The following is a 24,071-nucleotide window of genomic DNA, read 5'->3' on the forward strand; positions in this document are numbered from 1 at the left end:
CCACCACGCTCAGATAATTTTTGTAGAGACGGGGGTTTCACCAGGTTGGCCAGGATGGTCTCGAACTCCTGACCTCAGGTGATCCACCCGTCTCGGCCTACCCAAAGTGCTGGGATTACAGGCCTGAACCACCGCGCCCGGCCAGATTTCCCTTTTAAATGTGAAGGCACCTCCATGCGCATCGCGAGCCTGACGTCCACGCGGCGCCCACCCGCGGGCGCGCCTGCACCGGGCGTCACCTGCCCGGCTGCCCCCGCGCCCGGCTCGGCGCAGCTCTGTGCGCTGTCGCCCTCCGGCCAGCAGGGGGCGCCGCCCGCCAGCCCCGCGCAGCCGCCGCTTTCCCCGGAAGTCCCGCCTCTGCCGGAAGTCGTGCGACCACGCGTCTCGAAAGATGGCGGCGTACAGGAGAACGGGAGAGGCCGGCCCGGGCTGCTCCCAGGGACGCGTGGTCCGCATGAAGCGCAGAGGCGGGCGCGGGCCGCGCCGCGGTCCTGGTGGCGGTGGGGAGAAGGCCCTGAAGAGGCTCAAGCTAGCAGTGGAGGAGTTCGTGCACGCGACTTCGGAGGGCGAGGCTCCCGGGGGTTGCGAGGGGCGCGGCGCCCCGGTGAGCTTTCGCCCGGGAGGGAGGAAAAGCCGCAAGGAACTAAGGAAGGAGAAGCGGCACCTGCGGAAAGCACGCCGGCTGCAGAGGACGGCGGGCCCCGACCAGGGTCCCAGCCCGGGAGGCCGAAGCAGAGCCGAAGAAGCGAGCGGTCCCCGGCGGGACACGGAGGAGCGCGCCCGCCCAGCCCCTAGTCGGGACCCCTCGCCTCCCAAGAAGCCGCAGCCGTCCCTGGTCAAGGCCAAGGCCACGGCCCCCACCGCAAAGACCAGACCCTCCGCAGCCGCCACCGCCGCTGCCCGGAAACGGGCGCTTCTAGCGGCCAACGAGGAGGAGGACCGAGAGATCCGAAAGCTGGAGCGTTGTCTCGGCTTGAACAAGCGCAAAAAGAAGGACGGCAGCAGCTCTGTGCCGCTGAGCTTTGCACGCGACGGTCTTGACTATATTCTGGGAGCCCTGGAGTCTGGGAAAAATAGCGGCTTGTACGACAGCAGTGGTGAGGAGGAGGAAGATGCCGGACAGACACTCCCCGAAAGTGACTTAGAGAGTGACTCCCAGGACGAAAGTGAGGAGGAGGAGGAGGACGTAGAAAAAGAAAAGAAGGCGCAGGAAGCAGAAGCAGAAGCAGAAGCGCAGAGCGAGGACGACGACGAGGATACAGAACAGGAACAGGGGCAAGAAAAGGGAAAGGGAGCGCAGGAGAAAAGGAGGGGGAAGAGAGTCCGTTTTGCAGAAGATGAAAAGAGTGAAAATTCCTCGGAGGACGGTGACATAACGGATAAGGTATCGTGTGAACACTCTCTAGGCCCTCTGGGATTTCCTTCAAAATAACGGGGCAGGGAATGGGGCGTGAGGCAGGAATGACACAGACTTGGTGTCTTGATAATGGTGGTTTCAGCTGAATGTGAGTAAATCGAGTACGTTACTCTATTCGGTCTTCTTTCATGTTTTTAAATTTTCATAATGTAAAGCTTAGGAGAAAAGCAATATAGAAACATTTTTATCCCGAGGACTTAAAGGCCATTTCCACAGTGCAGCATCTTCATTCTGTGTTTACCATCCCAGGTCTCTAACCCTGTTAACCCCTCCTTATCTGTTCAGGCCTCTTTCAAGTGTCCGAGGACATCCGCCGTGCCCGACTTTTAGAGTGAATTTTCTAAAACCCGAAGCTAATTTACAGCACTCCCTTAAATAAAGTCCAACACTGAATTAAAGATAAAGTTCACGCCTGTAATCCCAGCACTTTGGGAGGCTGAGTCGGGGCAGATCATTTGAGGTCAGGTGTTTGAGACCAGCCTGGCTAACGTGGTGAAACCCCGTCATTACTAAAAATACAAAAAATAGCCAGGCGTGGTGGCAGGCGCCTGTAATGCCGGCTACTTGGGAGGCTGAGGCTTGAAACAGGGAGGCAGAGTTTGCAGTGAGCCGAGATCGCGCCACTGCACTCCAGCCTGGGCGAGAGAGCGAGACTCTGTTTCAAATAAAAAAAAAATTAAGTTCAGAATCTAGGACGTAGCAATCAAGGCCTTCATGGGCTGTCATCTTGCATGTTTTATCTCAGCTTTGCTTTGCATGAGGCAGCTGTGTGAAATTGCCTGCATTTCCTTCTTCCCACATCGCACTAGTTCTATGTATATAAATATTCAGCTTCTATGTATACGAATATTCTTTGTTGAACCAGGTTTAAACTACCTAGCAGTGAGGATCGTGCCTTGCAAATGTTTGTGTGCTTAATTATTTGCAACCACCACCACCCTCCTTGATAATTTAGGAAATAACAGTGAGTTGGTTTTGATTTTTTTTTTTTTTTTTTTTTTTTTTTTGAGACTGAGTCTCGCACTGTCGCCTAGGCTGGAGTGCACTGGCGCAATCTCCGCTCACTGCAAGCTCCGCCTCCCAGATTCACGCCATTCTCCTGCCTCAGCCTCCCAAGTAACTGGGTCTATAGGCGCCCGCCACCATGCCCGGCTAATTTTTTGTATTTTCGGTAGAGACGGAGTTTCACTGTGTTAGCCAGGATGGTCTCGGTCTCCTGACCTCGTGATCCGCCCGCCTCAGCCTCCCAAAATGCTGGGATTACAGACATGAGCCACCGTGCCCGGCCAGTTTTGATTTTTATCATATAAACTTAGATATTACTTTTAAACAAGTTTGAAATTATTTTTAAGGCACTTTTCCTCCAAAACTAGCAGTATGTTTAATTTAGGTGTTTGTATGCTACTGTGCCTGCAGTAAATTAAGGCCGAGCAAAAGCGCAGTAGATAGGGCTCTGTTGGAGTTGAGCAGATACCAGAGGTGCACAGCTGGGTCTGAAGAGCTACACGGGGGAAAACGAGATGATGAAATGTATTATTAATAGCATTAATGGAAATAATGACAGGCACAGCCTAGTGAGTGGAATGTTTACCCATATACTAAGCACTCAGTAAATCTGATGTATTTAAGCAGCAATGATCAGTAGCAGCTTCCACCAGTTCTTGGAAATTTAATATTAAATGCACATATGGCAAAGAAAAAAAACAGGATTTGGTCAGTGTAAATTTTTTGTAATTCATTTCTCTTTTCAAGCAGAGTCTTTGTGGAAGTGGTGAAAAGTACATCCCACCTCATGTGAGGCGAGCTGAGGAGACAGTGGACTTCAAGAAAAAGGAAGAACTAGAAAGGCTGAAGAAACATGTAAAAGGTCTACTTAACAGGTGACCTTGCAGTATTGTTACACTGTATCACTTAAAGAGGTTGTCTGTTTTCTAAAATGTAGGAATTATCCCAGCAATTCAAATGGAAGTGATGGGGGATGGGGACAGTCGATTGGATCCTTTCTGTTCTTGTCTTGATGCACCGAGACCCATGAGACCCATACCTCGAGCAGGAGAGGATGCCCGACTGTTGGCTACTTTGAATCCCTTCAGGGTTTGAGAGCAGCCCAAATGCTCACATTGTTATTCTGAGAAGCAGGTAGGCAAGGGGCAGAGGTTCTTCGTCCGTCTAAGGACAGTGTTGGAAGGACTGGCCTATGTCCCCTCTCTGCAGAAACACATTCACCTGGTCTTCCATCCCCCTTACTCATTGCTCATGTCTGCATTTTGTCGTTACCCACTTTAAGAACAGAACATTTAAAAAACTGGAAACCATACAGGTGGGGCTTTGTCAGTTATGCGTGCCCATCAGCTCTTTGGTTTTGAGGGTGCGTGTGTGCATGTGATTCTGTGTAGGGTTTTTTTTGTTTTGTTTTGTTTTGTTTTGTTTTTTTGAGATGGAGTTTTTGCTCTTGCTGCACTGGCTGGAGTGCAATGGCGCGATCTCGGCTCACTGCAACCTCTGCCTCCACCTCCCAGGGTCAAGCAATTCTCCCTCAGCCTCCTGAGTAGCTGGGATTACAGGCAAGCGCCACCACGCCAACTAGTTTTGTATTTTTAGTAGAGACAGGGTTTCTCCATGTAGGTCAGGCTGGTCTCAAACTCCCGACCTCGGGTGATCCGCCTGCCTCGGCCTCCCAAAGTGCTGGGATTACAGGCATGAGTCACCGCACCGGGGCAATTCTGTGTAGTTTTATCACATGAAGATTCGAGTCACCACCACTGCAATTGAGATAAAACTCACCATCATCTCTCCCTTGCTGCCCCTCCGTGGCCTTACCCACCCCCTTCCCCCTTGTATTGCTTTTTGTTTCCTATTATCCTGGGAATTTACTATAAACTTCTCTTTTAATGTTGAGTTCAGTATTAGCACAGGTGTGCAGTGAATAACCTTCCACATTACATGTATATGTAGTCTTCCCCCACTACCTGTTCAAACAGAGCAGCCTTTTCTAGTGTTAGGAACTAAGAATTTTTGTGCCACCCAAGAAATAAAACGTTAGCATTTTTTCTAACAACACGTCCTAAGGCTGGACCCTGCCTATGGGATATCAGGTCAGGATATTCAGGGGAGTATCCTCAGGTATGTGTCTGTAGACTTAATCCAGGGTATGCCTCAGTGTGGCCACATTTCATCTTGTGAAGACAGCAATTACATTGTTTTGGGATTCCAGAATATTATGTGGTTATGAATAATATATGCTGGGTTATTGGGGCAACATAAGAATAGTTAAGGGGTCAAAAGTATACATAAAAATAGAATACATTGTTGATATGGATAACTCTTTAATTTTTTAAAATTGGACTGAAAATTCCTAATTGGAGACATTGTTGCTCTCTGTCTTTACAATTCTTTGCAGGTTGAGTGAACCCAACATGGCTTCCATCAGTGGGCAGCTGGAGGAGCTGTACATGGCCCACAGCAGAAAGGACATGAATGACACCCTGACCTCTGCCCTCCTGGGTGCATGCGTCACTGCCTCAGCCATGCCCAGCAGACTGATGATGGAGCATGTTCTCTTAGTCAGCATCCTTCACCACACAGTTGGAATCGAGGTACAGTTGTACCTTTTCTCCAGGCTGTCACTAGTGTCTCATGGTGATTATTTTAATGATAGGCTTGATAAGTGCATAATTGTGTGCTGTGGGTGGTTCTTGTGTTAATTCCTTTTTGTTCTGAATAAATACTACATTGTCTATGTCATGCAGTTGTAAAGAGCATTCAGGAAGTACTTGATTTTGCTTAACTTTGGTTTTTTGTTTTGTCCTTTTTTTTGAGACAGGGTCTCTCTCTGTTGTCTAGGCTGGAGTGCAGTGGCATGATCACAGCTGCAGGCTCAAGTGATCCTCCCACCTCATCCTCCAGAGTAGCTGGGCCTGCAGGCGCACACCACCAGGCCTGGCTAATTGTTTTGGCGGGGGCAGAAGTTGAGTCTCAGTCTGTTGCCCAGGCTGGTGTCAAATTCCTGGGCTCCAGTGATCCTCCTGCCTTGGCGTCCCAAAGTGCTGGGATTACAGGTGGGAGCTGCCGTGCCCAGCCCTGCTCTGTCCAGCCTAGCGTGTCTTTTATGTTAGTTAATTTTCTTCTCGACGGACATCTCAGACGTGCCTTTATTTCCTTTGCACGTCTCCCTTAACACTGATTTATTTCAGATGTTTGGAAGATAATGGTTGGTGTGGTCTCACTACTGAGGTGTTGGTATTGATGGGAGATGTGAGAGCACTGGGGCGTGGAGCTGCCCGGACATGTTCAGGGAGGCCTGGTGCCCTTTCTGTGTCGTGGCCCTTTCTCATCAGTGAAGTGGGCTTTTATCGGGATTGAACTGAACAGTGTACAGAAAGCATCTGGCACCCGACAGGTGCTAAGTAAATGTCTGCCCCACCCCCACATCCCTTTCGTATTCTTCTTGCTCCACGACCCTGGTGGTTAAAGTCAGCGAGTCTCTTTGGTGATAGCCCTGGTTCCACAGTCACTGCCCTCTTCTGGGCCTGTTCTCTCTTATTTGAGTACAGGAAAGTCACAACCCTCCCAGTCAATATCCCAGTTCCCCCAAGGTAGCTGATTTCAGATGTGTCGAAGGAAATCCGTCCAATTAAAGGAGATTGTTTTGAGGTTGGTGAACAAATGGATGGTTGGGTCAGTGAGGCTTAGTTTTCCCACGATGCAGTATTTACATGCAAATGCAGTGTTTAACCCATTTGGATCTTTAAATGATACAGTCTCTTTTGATGGTGGTTCTCTTAGTTTTTTGCCTTCTGACAGCTCTACTCCAAAAAATAGGCCACAGCAGTACAGCATCCCTAAAAGTCTAATTCCCTGGTGTGCATTTATATACTTTTGTCTCCTCCTCACCTTTGATCCCAGAGTGTCCCGGTGAGATCAGGGCAGACATTTACTGAAGCCTGCTTTGCAGTGCAGCAGGCAAAGCCGCTGAAGCGCTACGTGAAATTCCCGAGATCACGTGTCTTGTTAAAAGTACACAGGACTTGTTTTCTGGGCTCCTAGGCCGCATGTTTCTGCTGCAATGCTAGTCACATTCATTTCATTTTTATACTACTTTCTCTCAATTATAATCTTAACAGTTATTTAGAGTCTTACCGAGTAGGGCTCTCCAAAGCTTGCTTTAAGATGCGTAGATTTGCCAAAATGAATTAGCCTTCTTGTCACTGGGGCTTCTGTGCTGAAGGCGGTGTGGGGTGGGTGGAGACGCTGCCTGAGTGCAGAACATGCTGTACTGCACACGGTCTGTATCACTTAGATGAGCTTGTGCCTCCGAGTCTTCCTGTGTCCAGTTGTTAAGGTCAACGAGTTAGTTAATGTAATAGGCATAGGAAAGAGCTGCCCACAGTAAGCGCTCATTGAAGGCTCATTATTTATGTACAGAAGGAGATTTTCAGGTTGAAATTCTGCTCTTCCTCTGGCTGGCTTTTCCTACTACTGCAGGTTTCTTTGCTGTTGCTGAATAATGTTCTGATCCCCATTTTTCCATGTCTAGCAGTAGTCGCATGGTGGCAGCTTTTTGAAAGGCCTGTGGGGCATTAGGAAGCTGAGGGCTGGAGAGAGGGGCACAGGCCTGAGCATCTGAGTGCGGGACTCTTCTCAGCTACATGGGTCATCTCAGATATGAAAATTTGCACCAGCTGCTTTGGGAACCCTCTTGTTGTTTATTTTTTATTTCTAAGAGCTGTCCTCATTTTCATGTATGAGAACGTGGGAGTCTGTTTTCTTGTCATTACAAAGTGATGGAATCACTGGGTGCCATTCCTGAGCCCTGTGATTACCATAATCAGGGCCATTCTGTGACTTTCTTGGTACCTCCCTCTCCTCCTAGAGGACACTGGTATGCTTCAGCTGATTTAATCATCAGAATGATCTTGGTACAGGCAGTATATCAGTGAGTTACAGGAAAAGCCATAGACCCTGACCATCCACAGCACATCAGGAATTTACTTGATTGGAAAACATGAGATTATTGGGCCTACTTTCATTTAAACCTTTGCTAATTGCATGAAGGACAATGAAGTGACTTGTTTCGAAGGGAAGTCATTACAGTACTTTAGTTAATGACATCCACGGAAACTTCTGCCAGCGTGTGATGAGCATTCAGGGTGCTGGCTTCATTCAGCTGCTTTCAGTGCTGTACCGAGAAAAACATTCTGTGTTAAAGACCATGGTGTCCGCTGCTGAATTGTTCCTGTAAGTCCTTTAAAACTCAAAAACCCAATCTATGTAGATTGGTGTTAAAATTTCCACGTCAGAATTAACATACACGATGTGCTTGAATAACTTTACCAACGTGAATTTTACTTATATTCTTAAATGTCGTGGTGTTATATTTTATTTTGAAGACGTTAAATGGAACTTCAGATTTAGAATTTTGAGAAATTTTGATGTAATATACATAATTGAAAACATACGGCCGGGCGCGGTGGCTCACGCCTGTAATCCCAGCACTTTGGGAGGCCGAGGCGGGTGGATCATGAGGTCAGGAGATTGAGACCATCCTGGCTAACATGGTGAAACCCCATTTCTACTAAAAATACAAGAAATTAGCCAGGCGTGGTGGCGGGCGCCTGTAGTCCCAGCTACTCAGGAGGCTGAGGCAGGAGAATGGCGTGAACCCAGCAGGTGGAGCTTGCAGTGAGCCAGGATCACGCCACTGCACTCCAGCCTGGGCGACAGAGCAAGACTCCGTCTCAAGAAAGAAAAAAGAAAAAGAAAACATACTTGAATATGTTTTATGCCTGAATTTTTATTGATGTCTGCAGAATTCTAATTTACTTTTAAAAATTATATTTGAATATAACATGGTAGCCATAATAGAATATGTCTTCCAGTTTATCTTCATTGAAGGGGCTTGAATTGGAAACTGCAGGTTGGCTTGGTTAACTCTCAGGTCTTTAAAAACTGAAGTGTATATCCGGTCCATCAGAGCTGGCCTCCAAGAGGTCACCGTGGCCTCCTGCCAGTCTGTTGCCTTTCTCTGGATTCTTCTAGCGTTGATTTTTTTGCAGTCCGGCAATGATGTCTGTGTACTTCCCCAGGACACTCAAGCCTGTCTGGTGGATCTCAGGCTTGCCTGCGATTTTCACTGACACCCTTACATCTCCATCCAGTCCTGTCTGGATGGCCCCTGTTGAAGCTTAACAACCCCTGACCACTAGCGTGCTGCCCCTCACATAGTTCCTGGTTACCCAGACCAGAGACCCGGGAGTCACAGACCCGTCAGCTTTTACAGCCGGTGTCATGCACTGCCATGCGTTGCTGTGTTACCCAGGCCCTTCATCCCTGGTCCAGCGCAGCTGCGTTATTTAGGCCATCGTCTCCTGGCTGGGCTGTGGGGGTCACTCTGTGTCACCACCATGTCCCTGCTTCCACCTTCTCCTCCCAGTCCCAGCTTAAGTTGAGATTTGAGAGAAAATGACACAATAGTGTTGCCAGCAAGATTGAAAACGACTGTTTCTGCCTTCAAGTTTCATTATCTCTGTTTTCCACAGTGAAACAACAGGGTTCCAGGAACTTGCTGAAGACCACACAGACCCACATGCAGGCTTCTCCTTCAGTCCACAGTTACGGAATTCGGGATAAAATGTACCAGAACAGCACAAGGAAAACACTTAGGCCTTTTTTAGCTCCACCAGGCCTGGCAGTTCCTGGCCCCAGTTCCACCCCTCAGGGCAGTGTCTGGTTTACCTGCTGGTCCCCATCAGGACCTGGTGCCCCTCAAACCACTGGCTGAGCCAAGTGAGTGTATTCACAAGCTACCTTAGTGCCAGAGACTCAGCCCTGGGAAAGTAGGGCGTCTCCTCCATGCCATCTGGAGCCCCCAGAGATTATTAAGTACCTGTCTATTTGGCAACCTCTGATATTCATAATGTGTTGCGTTTATCTGTTTTAGAAATCACTTGTATTGCTTCCTTGTAAGAAATGAATTTGGGGTAAAAATCTGCAAAAAAATCTTTTAAGAAATGAGTATTGTTAGATAGTGGAACTTTTTTTTTTTTTTTTTTACACAGAGTCTTGCTCTGTCTCCCAGGCTGGAGTACAGTGGCACAATCTCAGCTCACTGCAACTTCCGCCTCCTGGGTTCAAGCGATTCTCCTGCCTCAGCCTCCCAAGTAGCTGGGATTACAAGCACCTGCCACCACGCCCGGCTAATTTTTTGTATTTTTAGTAGACATGGGGTTTCACCGTGTTAGCCAGGATAGTCTTGATCTCCTGACCTTGTGATCCACCCGCCTCAGCCTCCCAAAAGTGCTGGGATTACAGGCGCACACCACCACGCCCAGCTAATTTTTTTTTGTATTTTTAGTAGACATGGGGTTTCACCGTGTTAGCCAGGATGGTCTTGATCTCCTGACCTTGTGATCCGCCTACCTCCGCCTCCTAAATTGCTGGGATTACAGGTGTGAGCCACCACGCCCGGCCGGTAATGGAACATTTTGAGAGACATAGGTGTGTTTTTAACATCATTTTTAACAGTTTTGTTTTTCCAAGGAGTCAGAACGGCTGCTGGCCAAACAATGCCCCTTCCATGTTGATTTTAACAAGAGGAAGGTGCCCTTGCGTCCAGGCTGGGGCACTCTTGTCGGCTGCTCTGGGTTGCCGAGGGATGTCTTGTTGGAATGCCCTGCCTTGTGGACACTTTGTTAATTTAGAAAGTGCCAGTTCTGTGTGTTGAAGGAGAAAGGAAGGTTTCTAGGAATAACATAATGATCTTTTTTCTGTGTGGTTCTTTCAGGTCGGTGCCCACTTTCTGGAGGCGGTGGTGAGGAAGTTCGATGCCGTCTATCAACATGGAAGCGAAGGGAAAGAGTGTGACAACCTGTTCACCGTCATTGCCCATTTATACAACTTCCACGTGGTACAGTCTCTCCTCATCTTCGACATTTTGAAAAAACTGATTGGAACTTTCACCGAAAAAGATATTGAACTGATCTTGTTAATGCTGAAAAACGTGGGTTTTTCATTGAGGAAAGATGATGCTTTATCACTTAAGGAACTGATCACTGAAGCCCAGACCAAAGCCAGTGGGGCAGGCAGCGAGTTTCAGGACCAGACCAGGGTACGCGTGCGACGCTTGATCTGCTTCCTAAGTCCCTAAAGCTCACAAACTGGCCAGAACCTAAAAATCAGTGTCTGGGGTAAATATTACACTTGCTTTCCTAGTGTTTTCTGTTCCTTCTGTCTCATCCCATTTTGTGGCTTTAATATGTGAATGGACCTTATTCCTTTACTAAGAACTCAGAAAAATATTTTATGAATTTAAAAATTGATTTATTTAATATTCATCCATTCAAAAAATACTTACGGAGGAGGACACAGGACATGGGGCTCTAGGGTCAGCCTGGGTTGGACTTTGGGCTCTGCCACTTGACAGCAGCGTAACCTGGGTCTTCCGAGCCTCAGTTTCCCCCTCTGTAAAACAGGGACTGATCACAGCTCCCACCTTGTGTGCTGTTCAGATGATGAGATGCGTGGAACCGTGTGTTCCTGGGAAGCCATTTGGGGAAGAACCCGAAAAGGGTTAGTTTGAGAGCCTAGAGGGGGTGTCACACGAGAAAAAGGCAGAGTCCGGGTCTCTGGCCCCTTGTTAATTACTGCAGGGAATTGAGGGTTTTATCCTAGAGGCATCTGAAGGGTCCCAGGAGGTGAATAACAGGTTAGAGTTTTCCTTCTGATGGTCACTTTGACTCCAAGGCAGAAAGAGGCATGAGGTGGTCAAAGTCGGGAGGAGTTCTGCCAGAGCTGGGGAGTAGGTGGTGGCAAATGTCGGGATCATAGCAGCGGGCGTGGACACAGGCGTCAGAAGTGACCAGACCTCATGTGGATTGAGTTGAAGGGAAGGAGGGCTCAGGGTCACCCATCAGGGGCACAGGGGACCGTGCAGGAGGAGGTGGGGATTTAGAAAGACAGGCACCTCCGTTTTTGAAAGACTGGGTTAGCTGTGAACAGAGTGGGCTGAAGGGATTCAGGGCTGCTCTCGTAGAGGGGATCCTGGGAGCCATGGAAGTGGGTGGACTTGCCTGGCAGCAGGTGGGCTGTGAAGAGGACCTTCAGGTTAAGGAGCACTGACGTTTAGCTGCAGGCAGGAGGGAGAGCTGGCAGGTGAGAAGGAAATGAGGATGGTCCCAGGAGCCGGGGAACCCTAGTGTCCCCAGGAAGAATTCACGCCCGTGTGGGATGCCGAGGACCAGCAAGAGGAGGAAGGGATTTGCCTTTTGGGCTGAATTGTGATGGCGGTCCTGACTGGCTTCTCCTGGTCCCCAGAGAAGCCTGTCTGAAGAGGAGGGAGCTGGAGAAGGGAATGGGAGCAGCGGGTTCAATGGTGGTTTCAAATGGAGAAGAGACAGAAAGTACAGTAGTGGCCGCCTAGGGCTGGGGAGCTGGCTGGGGAGTTGGGGAAATGGGGAATGGTTGTTAATGGGCTGGGAGTTTCTCTTCTGGGGTGATGAGAAAGTTCTGAAATTGATTGTGGTGATAGTTGCACAACTCTGAAAGTATTAAAAGCCACATAATTATATACCTCACATGAGTGAGTTTTATGGTATGTGAATTCTGTATCAATAAGAAGTTGACATTTGGGGACATCTCAGAGGGTATGTGGGAATTCTTTGTGCTGTTCTTGCAGCTTTTCTGTAAGTATGACATTACTTCCAGTTTTAAAGTTAAAAAAATTACAAGGCCGGTGGTAGGAGAGAGGATGTCCAGAGCAGGTCGCTGGGGGCCAGGGTGGGAGCAGGAGCGCAGTAGGGGCTGGGGCGGCCGAGGAGGCGTGGACGGTGCAGAAGGGTGAGGTGTGTGGCGAGCAGTAGGGAAAAGTGAGATCTCTGGGGAGTTTGGGTTCCCACTTGACGTTGGGGGACACATTTCTATTTTGAAGTATTATGTAGCCCTGAGTAAGCGGCTGAGACTAGTTTAGACCGTCTCTACCTAAAGGCAGTCCTGACTTTGTATTGTGGCAGTGGCGGCCATGTGCATCAGGTGTGGTAGATTTCTTGCCAACTTGAATGGGCCGTTTAGACTGTTTGAAATGATGGACTTTCAGTTTTTTCATTTTTCTTGAAGATTCGGTTTATGCTAGAGACGATGTTGGCGCTGAAGAACAATGACATGCGCAAAATTCCAGGCTATGACCCCGAGCCTGTGGAGAAGCTGAGGAAACTGCAGAGAGCTTTGGTGAGTCAAGGAACTTTCAATTCTGCTTTGCTCAGAGCTTGAGCAATGAGCCTGTCCGCATGAGCCTGTCATGAAAATCAAGAAATAGTCAGACCTGCAAGTCAGGGTGGTGTCTGGTGAGTGAGAGTGCTCAGAGGCAGAATGAACGCGGCTCAGTTTTCCTCGGGGGCTCCCCTAGTGGTCTGGGCGCGCTCCTGCAGAATGTCTGTGCGTGGGGAGGCCCACGTCGGGCGAGCGTCCTCTTTGCCTCATCCCGGGCGCTAAACTTGGGCTGCACCATTGGATCATCCGATGCTTTCAGAGAAGGCCAAGTCCCCACCCGGACCAAGGAAATTGAGATGACGTAGGTCCTTTCACTCTCTCTGACATGCAGCCAGGATGGAGACCGGGCAGCCTCTCTGTTGGAGTGAGTCTTTCAGCCTCCGTCATCTGAAGTCCAAATCTTCGTTGACCCAGGCTCTTCCAGGCATGTGCTCAACTGCCACGGAGCCTGAGGCAGCTCTGTCACTCTCCCCTGTTGGGACAGCTTTCCAAACACAGCTGTTTGGGGTGATGGACTCTCAAACACAAAACACTGAGTTTACCGCTAGTTTTGGCATTTTTCCAAACAGGCTAACCGTCCCAATTGCCAGTGACCCATTCCAGTATTCATGCACCAAAAGTGTCATGGTCAAAAACAAAAAGCCACCAGTGATGGAAGGACGGAATATGAACCAATTAAAAGCATTTCATTAGCTCTTCTTTCTTCATCAGGTCCGCAACGCCAGCTCAGGTTCTGAGACTCAGCTTCGCGTCTCCTGGGACAGCGTCTTGAATGCGGAGCAGACGGGTCGCTGGTGGATTGTGGGGTCCGCCTGGAGTGGGGCCCCAATGATCGACAACAGTCACCATACACACCTGCAGAAGCAGCTTGCGGGGACGGTAGGGACACCCATGCTCAAGGCTGGCAGGCAGTGGCACCCCGCCGTGTGGTGTGTGGTCCCAGCTTTACCTGGAGCAGCTCTCTCAATGTTCTTGAATGGTCACTGAAATGTACAAGGTTTATTTGGAGGCCTTATAGAAATTGCTATTAATATTACCTTGTGATATAATTATTCCATTTCTGTTGTATCTTTTTATTGGACTTTAAAAGATCTAAAAGTTGAATGGCACGGGGCAGGGGAGTGCATGAGGACCTGAACACTCATGAGGCAGGAGCCCGTTGCTGAGACCCCTCGGGCTGCCCCCCTGGGCTGTGCATTCTAGGCTACAGGCTGTGGATTTCACACTGTGGAAATTCAAGTCCATTTTTCATCCAGACTTCCCTCGTTATCCCCTCATGTCCTTCCCTGTCCCAGATTCTGTGTCACTCATGGTGGTCACGGTTCCCCAGGCTCTCTCTGCCAGTGACTGGTTCTGTTTTTTTCATTGTCACTTGCCCTGAGGTTGGACCGCGGCTGAGAAGCCTCCCACATGAGTGTTTCCTCCCCCAGAGGCTGTGGCTTCACTGTGTGTTCCCCTTGCACAGAGGGGCATTGCCCGAGAGTGGACTTGGTGCCGACGCTCATCCGCCCACATAGACCTCACAGTTCTATTCAGTGACACTGAAGTACAGTATGGCATCTCTCGGGAAGCAGTTTGCATGGAGACATGCGTATGATTTGTCCATTCATCGTGCTTCCAGGTCAGCTCAAAGATGCTAGAACTTGCCTGGAAGCAGAGGATGAACACGGACATCCGGAGAAACATATTCTGCACAATAATGACAAGTGAAGATTTTTTGGATGCTTTTGAAAAGCTTCTGAAGTAAGCATTTGTGTGCACATTTTGACCTATTAATGAGATGTTGTAAAATAAGTAAGTTGATTTCCTTTTTGAGTTTTGGGCGACTGAGTCTGATGCTGCTTAGGGAGGACTGGGCTGTTCTTGTGACCATCCGCTCACGCTGTTGGATTTGTGCATCTCTGGGTTAGTCATCTTGTTCCTATTAATTTGCCTCTAGTAGTTCCTCGTTACAACATTTTATGATTATATATCATAAGATTGGGGGTTTGGGGGTTTTTTTTTTTGAGACAGGGTCTTGCCATGTTGCTCAGGCTGGAGACTGGGGAGTTTTGACTGAAAGTATCAGATAACCTTGTCAGTGGCTGTTGGTTGTCATGAATTGCTTAAAAATACATAAATCTTCATAATAAAGCTATTCTGATTCTTCATTTAAAACTTCCTGGTATAGTTTCTATAATTAGTTGTAATAAGATTTTAAAGATCCTATAATCCCAGCTACTTAGAAGGCTGAGACAGGAGGATCACTTTAGCCCAGGAGTTCAAGACCAGACTGGGCAACATACTGAGACCCCATCTCATTTAAAAAAAAAAAAATTTAAATGTACCTGTGTAGTTTTACGAGGTACTTCTAAACAGTGTAATGTTAATACATATTCTTTTATTTGTTTCAAACTAGGATGAAATACAGGGAGAACATGGTTCTTTTTAGGATTCTGAGAATTAGGGTTTTATTTTCTAAACTGGGGTGCCTAGTTGAAGTGGAAGTCCTGGGCTTCCTTTGTCTCTCTGTGGCCTTGCTGTTTTGCTGAAAACATCCCGTCCCCCTAGTTACCCTTTGTCTCTTAAAGGGCTCTTTTGAGGAGACCTCTTAACTCTCTAGTCAGCGGGTCTAGCTTATCCTTTGTACTCGGAAGGACTTCTTGTATTTTTCCTCTGGTTGACTTCATGTTTTGAAAATGTTGGCCTATCAAACTACGTGTATTAAACAATAGTTTTTCCCATTGTTATTCATCAAAATCGTGAGTTATGAATCTGAGCTTTTAATCAACATGAATTGATAATCAGCGCAGCCAGAACTCAGTTGGTTCTTTGGGCTACCTGCACCGCCTTCACCCGAGTGCTCTCCGTGGGGCTGTGCTGTTTGCAGTGGAGCTGGTGCTTCTCTCCTGAGGTACAGAGTGTCTGCCTCTGTGCAGAGGCGGCAGCCTCAGCCGTATTCAGATCTCACCAGAAACTGGAAGCAGCCCACATGCCCCTCAGTTGAGGAAAGGATAAATCATGAGACGCCGTCTAAGGGATACTCACTACTTGGCATCACGAGGGGCAAACTCCCAAGGCCCCAACAGCACGGCGACTCTTGAGTGTATTCTGCCGTGCAGGAAGCCACCCTGCTCCAAATCTATGTGACAGAGGCAGAGGCAAAACTAGAGGGACAGAAGCAGATCAGCAGTGTCCCACGGCAAGGGTGGCTCACAGCCCCAGTTCTCGCGGGTGAGGGTTCTGTTTCGGCATTGCCGGTGGTGACCTGACTGTATGGGCTTATCCACACTCACAGGACTCTACACTACAAAGGATAGGTTTTACTGTGTGTGAGCTCTAACTCAAGTTTTACAAATGACGGCGGGCACTGTGGCTCATGCCTGTAATCCCAGCACTTTGGGAGGCCAAGGTGAGCGGATCACCTGAGGTCAGGAGTTTGAGAGCAGCCTGGTCAACATGGCGAAACCCCATCTCTACTAAAAATACAAAAATTAGCTGGGGGGGGGTGGTGGCACCTGTAATCCTAGCTACTCGGGAGGCTGAAGCACAAGAATTGCCTGAACCTGAGAGGTGAAGGTTGTAGTGAGCCAAGGTCACATCACTGCACTCCAGCCTGAGTGACAGAGCAAGACTGTCTCAAAAAAAAAAAAAAAAAAAAAAGAAAAGAAAATGTGAAGTCATTACCATAGCAAGAACCAGCTCTAAGGGCACACAAGATTGAGTCAGTTTATTGTCAGCCAGGCACAGCTGTTGACTTTTGCAGCTGGTGGGGGACCCTAGATGGTCTTGTCTCCTCTGACATTTTGCCACATTGTAGGAGAAGCTGAGGACCAGAGAGGTTGTGACGGCTCTGGCCCCCTAGGTGGTGTCTGCCGCTGCCGCTGCCTCCGCCTCCTTTACGTGGCTCGCCTCTAACCAGACCCTTCCAGGCGGGAAGGTGTTCCCCTGAAAGGTATCAGCCATTAAACTTTAGAAGTGGAGTGATGTTCCAGTCATTGCTGTTCTGTTTTCTAGGCTTGGACTTAAGGATCAGCAGGAGAGAGAAATCATTCACGTTCTCATTGATTGCTGCCTTCAAGAGAAAACTTACAATCCCTTCTATGCTTTCCTGGCTAGCAAATTCTGTGAATATGAAAGGAGATTTCAGGTAGCTTAGTGCGGAGGCACCAGTTACATCCACTCTACTGTTTTTTCTACACATGCTGCCTGGCTCAACCCACCTACTTGCAAAGGAGTTCCTCAAGTCAGGAGGCCCCTGATATCCCTGTCGCCTGGTCCACGCTGGCTGCCAGGCCACGTTCACTGGGAGCGGAAGTGGGAGGACTAGAGGGGAGTGTCAAGGGTCCACTGTGTCCTCATGTCGCCTGCATCTGCCACAGATGCAGGCAGTGTGGCCAGGCCAGCAGGAGCACCTCATCGGTTTACAGCGCACCAGTCTGTTCTGATGCCCTTCGCTGTGGCCTTTTCCTTAGAATGTTCTGTTGGTATCTGCTGATTTGGGGGGAAAAACTGCACCAGAAAGAGATTCTTGTGAAGCTGTTTGGGACTATGCTCTATAGGAAAGAACAGTGAGAACACCACTAAAAGTCTTGGTGTTTAGAATATTAAGAATAAGATAAGAAAATAACTTTAGGTTATGTTCTTAGTGATGTATTGTAATAATTTGTGGCCGTTTACCTTTTTTCTCCTTTTGACTATGATACTAGATGACTTTCCAGTTCAGCATATGGGACAAATTTCGGGACTTGGAAAACTTGCCGGCTATGAATTTCTCTAATTTGGTTCATCTGGTGGCCCACTTGTTGAAGACAAAATCGCTTTCCCTTTCCATCTTAAAGGTTTGTGTAACATGTGAAAATATCGAAAGCAATGGGAATGGGAGTGTAATTGTTTACATCAGGTCCTGTTTTACCAGCGTATTTTCTTCGATTCTGATTCATCTGAAAAGTGCTCGCGTTATCCTAGCCAGCACAGAAAACCGCCAGACTAACATGCGCTACAGATTGATCTGGTAAATGAACGCACCGCTGCACTTCTTTTGCTAATCTGAATGAAACCGTTTTGGAGTTTGAGGTTAATTTGCTAGTCCTAATTATAAAATCCTGAACTGGTCACTGTTAGTGAGGAGAAGGGTGGACGAAGTAGGGCCTGGTCTCCATAGAGGTGAGGTGAGTTTGCTCACTTTGATGTGAGATGTTTTAAAACTGTAGGCTTTCTCCTGCCCTGCTGTGTTTTGTGACTTTGCAGTGGACCATGAAACACAGACATCTTTTTTTTTTTTCCCTAAGATGGAGTGTTGCTCTGTCGCCTAGGCTGGAGTGCAATGGTGCGATCTCTGCAACCTCTGCCTCCTGGATTCAAGCAATTCTCTTGCCTCAGCCTCCCAAGTAGCTGGGATTACAGGCTCATGCCACCACGCCCAGCTAATTTTTGTATTTTTAGTAGAGACGGGATTTCACCATGTTGGCCATGCTGGTCTGGAACTCCTGACCTTATGATCTGCTCTCCTTAGCCTCCCAAAGTGCTAATATTCCAGGCGTGAGCCACTGTGCCTGGCTGAAACCTAGACATCTTATGAGATGGAGTTGGGGTTCGACGTGGGCCTGTAAGGCTTGGATGGTGGGACCAGCAGACTCTGAATAGCCTAAAAAAATTTGGAGCGCCTGGGGGGCAAAGGGAAGTGAAAAGCAGAGATAGTTGAGGGTCGTTGACTGCAGTGGCCCAGACCCACAAGACAGCCGCAGCTGCAGCTTCCTGTGTGTTTCTGTGTGTCCTGTGCAGTTCATCAGCATGCCTGCTCCAGTTCACCCTGCATCCCTTGCTGTGTGGTGTCCAGGTTTGGCCACTGTACTGAAAATGAGGGCGCCAAGCCTTACGCCAAATCCTGACAACTGGAATAACTTAGCTCATGGAGGCGTTGCTCCGCCTCCGCCCCCCTGCCTTGCCTTTTGCTCGCCCAGGCATCGCGCTCATCCTGGAACAGCATGGATGCTACCACCGATGAGCGGGAGAGCGTGGCAGGAGCACACCCTCAAGTGTAGAGCTTTAGAGATGCCCCCCGCCCCCCCGGGCTGCTCTCATTCCGAGTTTCTCTGTGTTTCTGCCATGCTTTTGTGGTCTCGCCGCGTCCTCGGGTCTGCAAGCGCCTGTGATGGTGTTTGGCTGTGGACCTCCCTGTGGGTAGCATTCCATTCACCATGCGTTTAGTCCCCTCCTCTAGCTCGCTGACATTCAGCTAACATTGCAGTGGGTCCACGGTGGCGCCCTTGAGTCTGTTCTGGGTAGCATCCTACTGTATACGTATGCCTCAGTTTACATATTTATTTAGCGTACTGATCCGTGTTTAAGTTATTTCTGATTTTTTGATAGTTTTCTAGGAGAGAGATTATATATGGATTAGTCTTCTAGAAATAAAGTTTATATATATATAGTTTTAATTAGGCGATGGGTACTTTTGGGAATGGAGGTAACTTATGGTTCAGTTCTAGATACTGAATTTCTGATTCATAAGGTGTATGCCCCTGGAGTTCCACTTACACTGCTGAGCTGTTCTCAACGGTGGCTGTGGCCGGCCACACCTCTGCCAGCAGTGTATAGGGATTCCCAAGGCCCACATCCTTGCCAACAGGTGTTCACTTCTTAGCTCTGCAAATAGCTTCTTAAATCAGGGGTAGAGTGGGGAAAGGGGGAGGTTAATTTTTACTCTAACTAACTATATTTATAGATCGTTGAAAAAGTTGGCTAAATCAGTGTAACTTTATTTTTCTCTATGTCCTGACCATTAGGTAGTTGAATTCAGTGAATTGGACAAACCCAGAGTCCATTTTTTACGAAAAGTATTAAGTATCCTGTTAGTGGAAACAGAAGTTGAAGACCTCAGTTTAATTTTCACAAGGTATGTGCCCCACCCTTTCTGATGAGACATGGAAGAGAAATAAAGAGATTGTTTTCACTTGTGTTGATTTAGAAACACAAGGTTGTACTATATGTGTAGCTTAATCTTTTCGGTTTTATTTTTAAGCTAATATGCATTAGATCTGGGGAACAGAAACGTCTACTAGCAAACTAACAATGATTGTTAATAATAAAATATGTTAAGAGGTTCTTAATTGAGGATTCTATTTTTAAAAGAAACTGGTTATGTCTCACTATGCGAGATACCCAGGATTGAGTCTAGGAGAGGCCAGCTCAGCCCTGACATGTGTTTATATGGTTCCTTTCCAGAATATCTGACAACCCAAAGCTGGGGATGTTACGTGAGGGTTTGAAGCTTTTCATCAGCCACTTCTTGCTAAAGAACGCACAGGCCCACAGAAGCGCCCATGAAGCCAACATGCTGAGAGAGAGAGCTGACCTTGCAACAAAGTGTCTGCAAGGAAAAGCTTCCCTGAGAATGTAGTCAGGGAAAGGAGGAGGGCAGGTGGCCCTTTGACTGTAAAATGTCCTTTGTAAACCCAAAGGCTTATTCTGTTGCCTGCGTGTGAACGTTTCATAGAGCTATATCATTGTCTGTTAATGTATTATATTTTGAGAGAATTTTTTGATTTAAGGTTTTATTGTTTGTAGTTCAAGCCATTTTCAAATAACTACATCTTGGGGGTGAGAGGAGAAGCAGGGAGGGAAAAGGGGTCAGGCACACTGGACAGGGTTCTCTAAGCAGTGAGGTTAGTGTGTGTGATTGTCTTAAAAATTTTTAATAGATATGGCTGAGCGTGATGGCTCACCCCTGTAATCCCAGCACTTTGCGAGGCCAAGGCGGGCGGATCACTTGAGGCCAGGAATTTAAAACCAACCTGGGCAAAACCCTGTCTCTACTAAAAATACAAAAATTAGCCAGGCATGATGGCACATGCTGGTAATAGCAGCTACTGAGGCGGCTGAGGCACAAGAATTGCTTGAACCTTGGAAGTAGAGGCCGCAGTGAGCCAAGATTATACCACTGTCCTCCAGCCTGGGCTGGACAGTGAGACTGTCAAAAAAAAAAAAAAAAAGATAAAATAGGCCACTAGAGGGTGCAGTTATAAAGAAATTGATGAGGTTTTTACCTTTTTAAAATATTGGTTAAAAGTTCAAAAACCATCCCTTAAATGTGATTCTTTTTTTGAGACGGAGTCTTGCTCTGTCACCCAGGGTGGAGTGCAGTGTCCTGTAATCTCAGCTCACTGCAACCTCCACCTCCCAGTTTCAAGCGATTCTCCTGCCTCAGCCTCCCTAATAGCTGGGACTACAGGCGCACGCCACCACGCCTGGCTAATTTTTTTATTTTAGTAGAGGTGGGTTTCACCATGTTGGCAAGGCTGGTCTTGAACTCCTGACCTCAGGTGATCCACCCACCTCGGCCTCCCAAAGTGCTGGGATTACAGGCGTGAGCCACCACGCCCAGCTTAAATGTGATTCTTGATACTGTTTTAAGTATTTGGGTTGCAGTTGAACTTTGGCAAAGTCCATCGACATAAGCCCTGTGGCTATGGCCTTATGTACACTATAATGCAGACAGGTGCTTTTCATCATTCATGTAACATTCTCACACAGTTGAGGGTATTCATCTCCTCACCAGTTCCAAATTGTAAATGTACTTTCTTAAACAATTCTGAGGTCACCAAACAGTAGTTATTTGACTGTTAATAGGTGCTACTTGCCTGCAAGGATTTGGAGATGTAAACATGAAGAAAATATAGTTACTGCCTGCAAAGAATTAACATTTATCTAGTGAGAGAAACAAACACACCCCACTCACTAAGTATGGAAAACTGATTCTAGGAGGAAGCAGAAATGTCCCTTAGATACCAGCATGTATTGCAGATCCCCAAATGTTTATTGTTTTCTCAGCCCTTCAATTTTGCTTTTCTCTCTCAAATGCTACAGACTCGATTTAAATCTTACCTTTGATTGTTGAAAAAAGTCACTAAGATGTGAATACAGAATAGACATTGAGAAGTTATATATGTCCGAAACTCATCTGTCGAGCAGTCACTGTCCTCTTCAGAGTGGTCGTGTTGGGCAGAAGGGCACAGGTGCTGGTGATGCCACTCCTGTGCAAAACGCCCCGTTTGTGGCGCTTTCAGATATTATTTATTTACTTTTTAAGAGAGAGACAGGCTCTCTCTGTCACACAGGCCGGAGTGCAGTGGCACGATCATAGTTATGCAGCATCAAATTCCTGGACTGAAGCAATCCTTTTGCCTCAGCCTCGCGGCTAGCTAGGACCACAAGCAGTAGAGACAAGATCTCCATATGTTATACAGGCTGGGCTTGAACTCCTGGCCTCAAGTGATCCTCTTGACTTGGCCTCCCAAACACAGGGATTATAGGTGTGAGCCCCCATGCCTGGCCTCAAATTTTATTTTAGCTCGACCCTATGGCAATTTGTGTTTGGAAATCATGATGTGAAGTCATCAGTATCTTTGCATATCCCTAAACTAATGGTTTAAGCTTTGAAGTACGTGCAAGCAACATGAACAACTGAATGCAGAAAGTAACTGCGGAAGCAGCACAGAGACTGTGTCATCCCTACAGACTTCCTAACCCTGCATTCAGCAACATCATTCGACCTGAGGCCAGATTCAAACCCTATGTCTTCTCGCAGGTTCTGAATTTAGAGGACAAATAAGGTGACAGGTACTAAGAGAAGAGTGAATTAAGTGCAAGTCTTCCCTTTGTTAAGGAGCTTTTTAACAAGAGTGTCTGCTGGGTGGTGACTGGGATGTAACAGATCAGTTCTACTGGATGTGTAGCTTGATAGTGAAATAAGGATCTTGGGCTAAGGTATAAATCAACACACTGCTTCCTTCCTCAAGAAGGTCTTAATATGAAGAAAAAAATGTCAGTTGAACTAAATTGTGCTTCACACAACGGTTGATTTGCATTCTGATGCAAGCCCCTGACCTCACAGACCAAGAGGATCCCTGGCCGCCTGTGAATGGCCCACATTTGAGTAGCATGTAAGTGATGTGAATAGGAATTAATTATGGGTACAGCTACTAAGATTGGGAAAAATGATCACAACAGTGGTACTACCTAATTTCATTATGTACGCAGTAACCCTTGTTTGAGGTAGAGAATTGAAGCTGATTTTTCTGCAGAAGATGAATTTCTATAAACAAGCCCATTTTTATATTTTATTATTAAAACAAAAATACCTCTCTTTGCTATAGAGTATATTTCTGACTTAAATTATTAGCTACGGTTTGCATTTAGTATATGGCAGATTGCTGTGAGTCTGTTCATTTTAACAACATATGAGGCTGGGCACGGTGGCTCACGCCTGTAATCCCAGCACTTTGGGAGGTTGAGGCGGGCAGATCACTTGAGGTCAGGAGTTCGAGTCCAGCCTGGCCAACATGGCAAAACCCTGTCTATACTAAAAATATAAAAATTAGCTGGGCATGGTGGCAGGCACCTGTAATCCCAGCTACTCAGGAGGCTGAGGCAGGAGAATCGCTTGAACCTGGGAAGCGGATGTTGCAGTAAGCGGAGATCGTGCCATTGCACTCCAGCCTGGGAACAAGAGTGAAACTCGCAAAAACAGAAACAAAAACCCAACATATATGGGCTGTTAGATAGTAATTGTAACTTAGTATAAATAGTAAATGAGTACATCTTGATTAAAAGCTATGAATTCAGAATTGCTTTTAAATATATAGGGGGTTTTTTGAAATTTATTACAGTGCAATTGAAAATACACTTAAAATACTGCAGGATGCTTAGTGCTCAGTGTTACGTATGAACGTGTGGACTTTACAGTGCAGGTTGAGAACTGCTAATATATAGAATGACTAAACAGTTGTCTTTCAGGGAATCTCATTTTTAAAGGTATAAGGAACAAACTTTAATGTATTGAAATGTATAAATAAAATTCATTTTTTATATTTTATTTAGAGTAACAGTGAATGTTTATTTTGAAAGACCAGCTTGGCCGGACACGGTGGCTCACACCTGTAATGCCAGCACTTTGGGAGGCCGAGGCGGGTGGATCACCTGAGGTCAGGAGTTCGAGACCAGCCTGACCAACATTGCGAAAACCCTGTCTCTACTAATAATACAAAAATTAGCCAGGTGTAGTGGCAGTTGCCTGTAATCCCAGCTACTCAGGAGGCTGAGGCAGGACAATCACTTCAACCCGGTGGGGGGAGGTTGCAGTGAGCTGAGATTGCGCCATTGCACTCCAGCCTGGGCAACAGAACAAGCCTCTGTCTCAAAAGAAAAAAAAAAAAAAAGGAGCTTTGGTGGTAAACTGAGGTCTATACCTTTTCTTTACCTCCTAAAGAAGGCTACTTAGCTCTATGATTTAGGAAAAGGATTCATTCTCTCCACCCCCAGAGAGAGAGAGCGCCCAGGAGGTGGAATGTTAACCACTGGAGAACTTGAGGAGGTTTATGCGGGTGAAGTGTGTTCTTGTAACTTGTCTGTA

General features: G+C 47.2%; 1 protein-coding gene across 2 annotated transcripts; it reads left to right on the forward strand.

The window, feature by feature from the left end:
- Nucleotides 1–371: 371 nt before the first annotated feature.
- Nucleotides 372–23,533, forward strand: NOM1 (nucleolar protein with MIF4G domain 1). Of its 2 annotated transcripts, XM_030826382.1 has the most exons (11): nucleotides 372–1,384; nucleotides 3,173–3,297; nucleotides 4,818–5,013; nucleotides 10,200–10,523; nucleotides 12,527–12,637; nucleotides 13,391–13,558; nucleotides 14,301–14,422; nucleotides 16,676–16,808; nucleotides 17,368–17,499; nucleotides 19,447–19,556; nucleotides 19,886–23,533. In XM_030826382.1, exons 1-11 carry the CDS (start codon nucleotides 392–394, stop codon nucleotides 20,058–20,060), a joined length of 2,589 nt encoding a protein of 862 aa, XP_030682242.1. In that variant the 5' UTR covers nucleotides 372–391; the 3' UTR covers nucleotides 20,061–23,533. The 2 variants fall into 2 exon arrangements, with proteins under 2 accessions (XP_030682242.1, XP_030682243.1); XM_030826383.1 differs by lacking the exons at nucleotides 14,301–14,422; nucleotides 16,676–16,808 and having other exon boundaries at nucleotides 376–1,384; nucleotides 19,886–20,203.
- Nucleotides 23,534–24,071: the final 538 nt, after the last annotated feature.

This window comes from Nomascus leucogenys, chromosome 13 (genome assembly GCF_006542625.1).
Source record: "Nomascus leucogenys isolate Asia chromosome 13, Asia_NLE_v1, whole genome shotgun sequence".
NCBI lineage: Eukaryota > Metazoa > Chordata > Mammalia > Primates > Hylobatidae > Nomascus > Nomascus leucogenys.

What these genes read in the sequence shown, in the direction of transcription:
- NOM1 (XM_030826382.1), top strand. Translation starts at nt 392, where the DNA reads ATGGCGGCGTACAGGAGAACGGGAGAGGCCGGCCCGGGCTGCTCCCAG. An exon ending in ACGGTGACATAACGGATAAG is followed by an intron (nt 1,385 to 3,172) that starts GTATCGTGTGAA and finishes CTTTTCAAGCAG; the next exon opens with AGTCTTTGTGGAAGTGGTGA. An exon ending in AATATGAAAGGAGATTTCAG is followed by an intron (nt 16,809 to 17,367) that starts GTAGCTTAGTGC and finishes CTATGATACTAG; the next exon opens with ATGACTTTCCAGTTCAGCAT.